General features: G+C 30.0%; 1 protein-coding gene across 1 annotated transcript in view; it reads left to right on the plus strand.

The window, feature by feature from the left end:
• The first annotated feature begins 7,267 nt into the window (after window positions 1-7,267).
• Window positions 7,268-11,282, plus strand: part of LOC105625932 (protein GDAP2 homolog) — a 16,736-nt gene continuing 12,721 nt past the window's right edge. The window contains exons 1-3 of the mRNA XM_012207242.1: window positions 7,268-7,452; window positions 7,579-7,721; window positions 7,810-7,942. Coding sequence (XP_012062632.1) covers window positions 7,268-7,452; window positions 7,579-7,721; window positions 7,810-7,942 — 461 coding nt within the window. The remainder of the gene's footprint in view (window positions 7,453-7,578; window positions 7,722-7,809; window positions 7,943-11,282) is intronic.

Raw genomic sequence — 11,282 nt, forward strand, 5'->3', positions numbered from 1 at the left:
AAATTATTCTTTCCATGTGTACATCGTTGAATTTATGCAGACGTTATGAATTTTTAGGACTATTTTAGGATTATATAATTAATATTTACTTCTATTTTAAAACTTATAAAAATACATGAATATATGTATATTCGTCATAAATAAAAAGTAGATTTTAATATTGGACAAAGTTAATGTATAGTACGTAAGTATAATGACATATAAAATTATCAGTTTCGATCGAAGTGCAAGATATTTTTCGATATCGAGAAGTTCAGTTAAAATTGTTATATACTAACATTAAACGTCTTTAACATAATCTCTCATAATTTCTTGCAACTTCTTAAACAATGCTTCAATGTAGGCGTTGGTAGATATTCTGAGATAATGCAGGATATGTTTTTTTTCAACAACTTCTCTCGCTTGCTTAATAACAAATTGTCTTTCAGGATAAATCGACAAACAGAAGAATCAATCTGAATATTACGAACGCCAGAACGTGACTTGTTTTCGAAAGCAACGCGTCGAAATTTTACGAATCATAATTTTGCGCTTCTTTCAATAACAAATGGAAGAAAATCAAATTTACATGTACGATCCCCAGTGAAAATGGATGTGACAATCAATTGTATATAACTATTATATCGAAAAAGAGGATTTTGCCTTATTCCATAAAACACCATTCTATTGAATTGTGATATGTAAAGATAGTAACGTATTTCAGTACAAAAATATTTAAAAATATGAAAAATTTATATTTTTTTATTTTTAACTGTAATTTCCACTATAATGAAAGATTAGAGGCCTTTTAAAAACTTCTTTCGTAAGTTTTAAAAAACCGACGTAATATAAATTATTTGTAAATGACTGCGGCTTATTCACCGGTCGAGAGCTTAGCAGGAAAAACAGCTCATTGATATAATACACCAAATATGTCATTGCCATTGTGTGTCGAACGTCATCATGTGATATATCGCTGGCGCTTGCTGTCGCATCTGCTTCAATTAGAAACATCTTTCAAAAATGTCAAGGAAAGAGAAGAATGAAATTCCTGATTCAAGTGAGAACGTAAACTCTCGTCTAGACGAGAACGAAATAGTCGGAAGTATTCTGATGTTAATTACAATGAATATCCGAATTAAAAATAGTTCGAATACGATAAATTCAGACATTTAAGATGGCATATTGATATCTTACTAATATTTAATAATAATTAATTCGATCAGTCATTTTTTCGCAAGTATTCAATGGATAAGATATTAGACAAAAGAATGTGAATATTTATCTTGCGTCATTTACTGAGTCATTGTGACACTTTTGTTTCTCGTACTTACAAAGTCACGTAGTTATAGTTAGATAAGCTTCATACCAATTTCATCATATCACGTTAAGAACCAACCATGTAATTACGAGATATACGAGCAAATAAACGTGAACACGATAGTCGATACACATATAAGGTATCTCAACTATGTGTGATTCAAAATTTAGACTTAAGAGATTCTATATTTTGAAAAAATATAGAAAATTAATAATAGACACTTTTTTAGATATAAGTTTTTGTATTCAATTATATCCTAATATATCAGCAAAATTTTAAACAAAAAGGATTTCTTTTGTATTTATTCAAGAATTTGTTTCACCGAAAAAAATGTTGCACACAGATGGAAAATTTATGTTAAATTTAATACACTTTATTTATCCAAAATGAGCTACTCAAATTTTTATATTAATTTAAGATAAGATATGTATGTTGGAAAGTAATATAAATATTATGTAAAAAATTAACTTAAATATTGTAACATTGATACAACTTTAACAAACTATAAAATTGACAAAAAATGTTGAATATTAATTAATTTAACAAAAAATGTTCAAATATCATAACATAATCACATTAAATTAACACTCAGAAATATGTCAAAAAAAATTTTAAACAAGAAATTCAACAAAAACTTGTTTTAATATTAATACATAAATATTTTTTACACTGTATATATATGATAGAATATGGAATTTTTCAACGAATACTTTAGACAACTAATAACGTAGATAAAGCGAACGCAATTCTTTTCTCTATAATCAGTGTCGAGTGTTTTTAGCGTAAGAGTAACAAACTTTATCTCGGTACGTATCGAAGGAGAATCATTGTGAATAAAGCGATACCGGCAGCTTTTATCAATGTGTAAATTGAGAGGGAATCAGACGAATGTTATCTAACCGAATCTGCCACTCCTTTGAAAGATAACCGGACGCTAATAAACTATTAATAAATTTGAAATGGTTTATGCATTTTGATATAGATATATTCTGACATTTTGATGGATAGCATTCGCCCGATTATAGTTTAGTCTCTCATTCCTGTCATAGTAAACTACAACGTCAAAAAAGAGAAATTATGCTCTCTAAATTTTTTGGAGTGAAAATTGAGTCAGTCTAAAAAGGAATAAAAATTTTTCACTCTCTGAACAAGAGTGGCAGATTTTCATTCTTTTTTTTTTAGAATAAGATTTCAGTCTTTTGGAATGAGATTTTCACTCCAAAGTAAAATCCATTTCTTTTTTGGGAGTGAGACGTCACTCCTTGGAGTGACTTTTATTTAAAAAAAAAATGAAATATATCTTCTAAAGAGTGAAAATATTTTTACTATTCTTTCAAAATTAGTTCAATTTTCAATTTTGAATTTTGAATTTTGAAGTGAGATTTCACTTCAAAAGATTTAGAATATGAATATTTTTTTGCACTAATAAATGCAAAACCTTCAATTATTTCGTGTACGATGGCTCGTACTCGATGAAATAAATTTAGAATGCATTGAAGATTCTCATTTTGTGTGCATTAATAGATAGCCATAAATCTTAATTAACCGTGATAAGATTCATTTTCGCTGGAAATGTAGGACACATATAGATTAAATTATACGTTCATTAAAAAGGACAAGAGGGATGCTTTCAGTATATTTTATCAATTTATACTGTCAAACGTGAATGCAAACGGTACGAAAAGAAATTAATTTAAACCTGCGCATGTGATACAATAAAAAAAAGTTACACACGATTTATTATCTGTTGCTTCCGATTTCAAGATCAAATGTAACTACAGTAAAAGACATCAATTTTAATTATTTTATTTGCTTTCAATAAATTATTATGTTATGTTTGCTTATTTTTTTCGTATCAATGATCATTCAGTTTAAACAAGAACAATTTGAACACTTTTGTGAAAATAACTATGCCGATTACATCGATTTGACTCTTTTTTTGAGCTCTTTCACTTCGCTGACGACTATACGCGCACAAAGGATTCGTTTGGAAGCCCCTCGTGTTGCGAAATACATGTAACGCTGAACTAGAAAAGGCTTCAAAGGAATGTTCTTTCGGTCGTTCGATGTGCTCAACTGCAAAATCGAAGCTCGTAACGAAATCATTATTAAACTGTCTCAGCATCGGCAATAATGACTTTTGCATCGCACCGTTTTGTCGTAAGCTGATACGTTACTTATGTATGATGCTTCGAATCTATTTCTGAAGCTGAATTTATCGAACGGCTTTGACCCTCTTCGTGCTCGAATGTTATCGGCCGCTATGAAATTATTAGACGTAAGGTCGTTAAACGCACAAATCTCGCTCGCTTCCGTAACTTTGCAACTTCATGCGTCTTCATGCATTGTAATATGTGCACCTCGTCGCTCTAATGTAACAAGACATTTTTAAATAATGAAATAACAAATAATTGTCGATTATCTGCCATTGTTTTAATTAAAATTAATGATATTTCATTGATATTAATATTAAACAGAGAGATAATAACCGTTTAACCGGGACCGTTTGCGTGTTTCCGTTAAAGAACTTAAATCTGCGTCATCTCTAAATTTTACTGTCTAAAGATACCTCGAGTATTGAATTGGGGCAGCGATATAAGACTACGATATTCAAATCTGTCGATTTCTGATTCCTGTTCAGAATCGGATGATACAACGAATGAGACGACGGACATACTAGTGGTAAAAGCGAGCGTTCGGCTCGTGGAGTATCGATTGATCGGTCAGCCGTATGCGAGGCTGTTTATAGTTAGATAAGAGAGCTGACGTAGTTGATATTACGTAAATAGTGAATTATCCTGTGGACTTAACCCTCTCATTCTTATAATATAATTACATACACCTGATCAATGAATTCATTAATCATCTCACATCTGAGATTGAAGTTATCTTTTTGAAATTATGAATTCAACATGGCTCACATTATCATACTAAAAAATGTACTAAATTTTAATATATATTTATTTAAATGGCACTAACTAAATATTTACTAAATGTAAACATATATTTAGTATAAGAACCATTAATTTGATTTGCCTATCATTTTTTTACTTAAGTCTTGAGACTTAATTTTAATATGTAAATTTATCTTGAGTCCCAAGGCTTTAAATGTTTTATCGCAGTTACTTGTTATTCCTTCTTTATCATAATTGATTATTTTATTATTGGACAAGCTGTTAAATATGAAACTCTTGCTATTTGTTCATGCACTGTACTTACAAATTCTGCGACGATTAATGTATTACATTAAAATAACGTATTACATTCTAGATCGAATCATGTAAGCTAAGCTCTTAACTTTAATATGTAAATCTAACTTTTTGTATCAATCATGATCTAAAAATAGGATTGATGTTTTTTAAACAATAAAGCGATATATACGCGAATATTCTAATATGTTAGCTCAGTATTGCCATTTTTTATATCACATGATTAATTTTTTTTTTAATTTAATTCTTTCACAGGAACAACTGTTTAGTTAATATTATTTAAAAAGATATTTTATTAAAATTTAGTAATTTTTTTCTTTTTACAAACATACGAATCGAGTGCTCGTTGAATTTCTATATCGTTTACAAGTTTAGTTTGTCGATTTACAATCTAAATCTCGTGGTTTGAACTCGAATTTTAAACTATTGCTATATGCATTTTCATGAAACAATATTTTTATTTCTCTCATTTCTAAAATAAATAAAGATATTAATAATGAAGATAATATTATAAATAAAGATTTTCCTACTGAGAAGTTTTATAAATATTTTATCTTCAAGAAATTTGTGGTAATCTTTCTTTTTAAATTTGAGTTTCATCTAAGTTATCAATAGACTTCTAATAAATAATGATTTTTTTCGTTTATTATTTTCTTTTTATATTTTATTACTTTGTTGCTTTTATCTTCAACTATCAAATAAATTCACTGTTACTTTTATCTTCAATTATCAAGTAAATTCAAGCTTTGTCCGAATTATCGCTACATTTTGAATAAATGATAATATGTGAATTCGATATTCAACTCAATTTATCGAGACTTTAGCTCTTTAATGGGACGAAGGAGTAAATGTTTTATAATATCCGCATCATTTTATTGCTTCGAGATATAAATACGAGCGGTGGTTTTTTTTTATATCGATATGGATTGATGGAACTTCCTTACTGCTGCGAGTAAATGTGAATTATTCTGGCTATTGTATCGAGGTCGACGGTCCTGTTCGTTAATGGATTTGCAGAATGCTTAAGATCCGCTTGAGGCTAGACGGCGCCAGTCTCCCAGCTTTTCGCCATTATCGGCAGCGTACATCCTGCTATCTGCATGCATAGCTCCAAACAATTCAACCCATCGAACAAAGTAATGAAAACAAAAGAACATAATAAATTATGAGAAGGAAGCGATAAGTGCAGAATAAATTTCCGCAGTAGATAGCATTATAAAACATTACTATACATTATAGTATTAAAACATTATAGTATTAGAGTTATTAGAATTATTATGTAGAGCAAAGATGGAGGGTACTTTCGTATAATAGGAACTCTAACTATCCAACTTAAGCCTATTAGAAGTTGGTTAAGTTACTCAAATGCGATGATTTAACGAACTCCCTAAAGCGACTTTGACCAAACTTCGATTAACTTTATCAATTGATACAACTGATGAAACTGTTTGCGACAAAATTTCGATAATATATAATTTATTCTCTCTAATTTAATATTTCTTTCTTACGTCAAACGATAAAAAAATAATATTTTTATTCATATCGATAAAACTATTATAATAAATAAACATTATTTAAGCTAATCAGAAGTTTGATCAAAATATCAAATTATCAGTAATGCGTGACCATGTCCTAATATCGATTTGTATAATACACTATGTATTTATAAATTACGAGCATTACAAATGCATTCCTCTATTTTTGTTACTATAATTCTAACAAACGATAAGATAACAGAGCAGCGTTCTCTCGCGCAAGAATTTGCATTAAAACGTAACATACAATTCAGATATTGCGTGTACGTTAGATAATAATTTATATTCTAATATCTTTTTATTTTATACTTTTTTGCAAAAATTACAGAAAGATAGTAATGCGTCCACGAAATGTCAAACGAGTTTGTCAAAAGCTAAATCGATTAATACCGCTTTTTGTAAATTTTTCAATTTTACTGGCAAGGCACATATTTATAATTTATTTCCTCTATCTTTTATTCTGTATAGAATTGAATTCGTATCTTCTGAAAGGATCAATTGTTCTAATACGCGATTATCTTGTATTTTCGAAACACGCTCGATCGGAGCTGCGTCCTTGGTTGAGCTTCGTTTTCTCCTTGCCCGTGATGCGCGGCCCACATTTTTATCGACGGAACTTTATATTTTTAGAAATATACGATGGAATACCGACTGCACTAACACGGCACTTTCGTTACGAGAATCGAATGAACACGCATTCAAAATAGTTCAAATAACATAGTCTAAAGTATCGCCGCGATACTTTATTTTTATATAGAATACCTCGATTATTGATCTCTACAATGGAAACTTTTAATAAACATCCTAAAAATTTCAGCTAAAGAAAATAACTGAAAAATCTTTCTTCTTGGAGAATCCCAAGTTCTTAAAATAACAATAAGTTTTATATTATTTATATTATTATATTAAATATTAATTATAAACTTTAGGCATACATTTAATTATTCTCTTATTAAATAATTTTATTTACGAGATGTAATGCATAAATTTCGTATTGATTACCGCGTCAAATATTAGTCAGCTGAGCTGTATGTTACACGTACTCTTTCCGGGTCAATGACCGCACCGCGTATGACGCACGTCAGGCAGAGAAATGGCAGAAATGAGGTGAGGTTAGACTTGAAACAGCTGATAGGAAAACAAAGGGACGTTACTCCGTTTTTCGTCGAGGTATAGACAAGGTACATATAATCGCTCTAGCATATGGTATGATTTTCAGCTGGATGAGGCTGATGGAACCGTTGGGTATTGCCCAGGACATCGTGGAGCCGACAGTATTAAAACGATGGGCTGATTATCCCAACCAGCATCGTTACACGGACTACTCTGATTCTGTTCGGGAGACAGCGCATCATGCCATAAGTCCCTTCCCTTATCAACCATCGCTCAACAACAAGCTCGCGCTATGGTGAGACTTTAGACACGAAATTTAAAATTTCTCATTAAAGTATTTTTTCAATTATTGTAAAGTTACATTCTATCGAGTTAATAATAAAAACTATACGATACGTTAATATTCCATAAACTGTTTCAGGACTGGAGATATCTCAATATTACAAGTAGATGCAGTCGTAAATCCTACGAACGAGACAATGGATGATAATAGTACTACGTGCCAAAAAATATTTAGTCGAGCCGGTTCTGCACTCAAGATAGAAATATTTAATGAAATAAAAGGTGTATTTCGATGGTATAATTGTACTGTCGACAATGTTGGAGCTTGTCTCAACAAAATATTAATTTTAAATCCAAATTTTAATTGCAGAATGCAGAACTGGTGAAGTGAGAGTTACACAAGGTCACGGATTACCTGCTCGATTTATTATTCACACTGTTGGACCAGTTTACAACGTAAAATATCAAACAGCTGCGCAAAATACATTACATTGTTGCTATAGGTAATTTAATCATTTAGTATATATAGACAAGCATTAATATTATTCTCATTTTTATTTTGACATTATTAAAAAGTGGATGGAGGATAAATTTTACTAAAAGAAGAAACATACGAATTAATTTTAATTTTTTTGCTACGAAAGGACTGAACAAAAAACGCTATTGATACACAGGAATATTTTAGCATTTACATGTGTTATCTTAAAAATAACATAAAAATCATGTAAAATTGTTGGTGATTCTGTAATTCAAATATTTTAATTATTTTATGTCGTGCATTTACTAAACATTTGAGTTAAAATATTAAAATTTAACAAAATGGCGGCAAAACGAAGATTGTGTTTTAATTTTTTCACTATCTTTATATAAAAAAAAAGGTTAAATAATTGATAAATATATACAAATTGTGATTAACGAACTGCAGAAAAGTATTAATAATAATTATGTAAAATTTTAAGTTAATTGGTCAAGTCGTTTTTTCGGGAGAATTTCTCAGGATTTTGTAAACATTATTTTGAGAAAAATTGTTTTAAAGTTTTAAATTAATTTTCTAATAAACGTTTATAACAGATATTATGTATGTAGAATTATCCAAAGTTTACTTCATTTCAGTTTTCCCAACTTTTATCTTAAAATTGGGGATTAGCCTAAAGGCATCTTTATGTAGGAGCATCAAGCGGACGTCGAGAACTATGAGCTCCTTATTCGCTAAAAACAGGTCACATGATCAAAATTGATGAATAGAAATCTCACGATGCTCGACGCTCAATATTTGATGCTGCCACGTAAAGATATCTGAAGAATCTTGATATAGGTTAGAAACCGGTCTCTTGAATGAACACATAGCACCTGCTCGATTTTCGTCTCTCGAATAAATATCCATTATCTCACAAATATTTTTATTTCAAAATTGCTTTAAAAGGGATCATATTCAGTCAGAAATAAAAAAATCGATTTTTGTGTTTAGACATTTTTTATAAGTACAATTTTAATTCCCTGAAAATTTCAAGTTAAGTTTCCGATTAAAATTGACGAAGTGCGCGTTTAAATACACGCTCTGCTCGAATGTTTAGAATGGCAATTGCACACGGGATAAAGGTAGCCCCTTTTTAATATTTTGTAAGCCGTGTATGTGAAGATACACTTAATTAAATACGAAAAGTCTTGTATATTTGTAATGGTAAACACAAAAAGTTTTCGAATTCAAAGTGAACGAAATCCAGAGAGCGTTACAGTATAGCAGTTGACAGAAAGCTGTGCGTTAGGATGTTCGCTTCTAAAACATTATTATACAATTGTATAATTTTTAGTAATCGACAAAAAGATTCTAGAAAATTACGAAGTACAGAGAATATTCAGAAATCAAGATCGAAGAAAAGGGAACGATGTTTTGATTCAAAAAATGTTGAGAGCAATGAAAATAGTTTTATTCTTTTTGCTAAAAAAAATGAAGAATGCAAAAAGATGCTGTGCCGCAAGATAATTCCATAGAATTTTGAACTTTATTTCTGTATTTACTGCAATTTCAAATTTTGTTAAATGCAAAGTGTAACGATGATGTTAAATTTCAAACAGCAAGTGCGCGCGGACTTGGTTTTAAAATAGTACTGATATGTGATACTTGCGCTCAATTCCTTCATGCTCTTTTATGGGATACTCATATGAAATAAATAGACATTTCATATTTATTATGAAGAATGCTAGGACTTGGTTTAAAAGGTTGTCAAAAGTTCTGCGGACTGATGGACATGCCAGAGTTTTTTAATCAAAATATCTATGATATTATTGTAAGTAATATACTCAATTGTGTTAAAGAAGTTTCCAATATCTTTTTTAAAAATGCTGTAAACGAAGAGAAAGAAGAAATATACAAAGAAAAAAATATTGAAGAAACAAACAATCTGACTGCATCAGTAGACGATACTTGGAAAAAACATGATGTCGCATCACTGTATGGAGTTTCTTCGATTATCGGATGATATACTGGAAAATTACTTGATATTGTTGTGAAAAGCTCATGTTGTCAAGTGTGCAAGTTTTTGGAGAAAAAACAAGATACAGCTGAGTAGATGAAGAGTGAATGAAAACACATAATAATAATTGTTCAGTAAATCGAGAAATGAAAATAGGCGCCATCATCGATATGTTTAAACGTTCACAAAATAAGAACGATGTTAAATACATAAATTACATCGGTGATAGCGACTTTAGAACTTATATCGATATAAATTTTGCTCTTTATGGTAATGATACTTTAATTATAAAGAAGAAAGGTATAGGGCATGTGCAGAAATGAATAGGGCATCGATTGCGTGAGTGCAAAATGAAAATGAAAGAGTTCGAAGAAAAACTGACTGGCAAAATGATTGATAAATTAATAGTTTATTTTTTAGCGATACAGTAAAATTGTGACTCAGTAGACGAAATGAGAAATGCGATATGGGTCACATATTTCCACTATAGCTCAACGGATGAATCTCCACAACATGACAAATGCCCGATCGGAGCTGAATCATGGTGCACCTGGCAGCGAGTTTCCGCGAATGGCGAACTTATAAACACGATAAGTCTCTACCTGAAGATATTTTGCATGCTATTAAACCAATATACGAAGATCTAAGTAAAGAGAATTTATTAGAAAGATGCATTGGCGGTTTTAATCAAAGCAATGAAAATTATAATCAGCTGATATGGAAAATCAGTCCAAAAATTATCTCAATAAATGGATTAAAAACTATCAAACTTGTTGCACACATCTCTGCCTGCGTATTTAACGAAGGTTCCACGGCATTGTTACAAATATTTGAAACTATGGAAGTACACAGTGGCCCAAATTCTCACCGATATGTGGCGACGGAAGATGCAGTCCGCATTAAAAGAAATTCTACACTTGCAGAATTTTAAAAAATATACAATAAAAAATCGATTTTTATCCTGTCAATGGAAAGGAAAACTTAAAACTATAAAGAAAAAATTAGATAGCGTTGAAAACTTACTTACTGAAAAATTACTTAATTAAAACTTAATTATTTAATGAAAATAGTTTGTAATGATATATTTCTATTGAAACTAATTTATAAGCATTCTAAGATGAAAACAAGAAATTTCTGTTATAAATAAAATTATTTTTTTTGTTTATCTGATAATAAAAGTACACGAATAATTAAGTAATATAAGATATAATAGTAGTATAATATATATCGAGAAGAACTCAAAATTACGTATAGCTGTTACATATTATAATAATGTCATGACGTTTTGGAACATGTAATACAATATCACAAAGAATTATTTATTTTTATATTATCGTTTTTGGAGAGCTAGCTATTCTCTCTCTCTCTC

This window comes from Atta cephalotes (assembly GCF_000143395.1).
Source record: "Atta cephalotes unplaced genomic scaffold scaffold00004, whole genome shotgun sequence".
Lineage (NCBI taxonomy): Eukaryota > Metazoa > Arthropoda > Insecta > Hymenoptera > Formicidae > Atta > Atta cephalotes.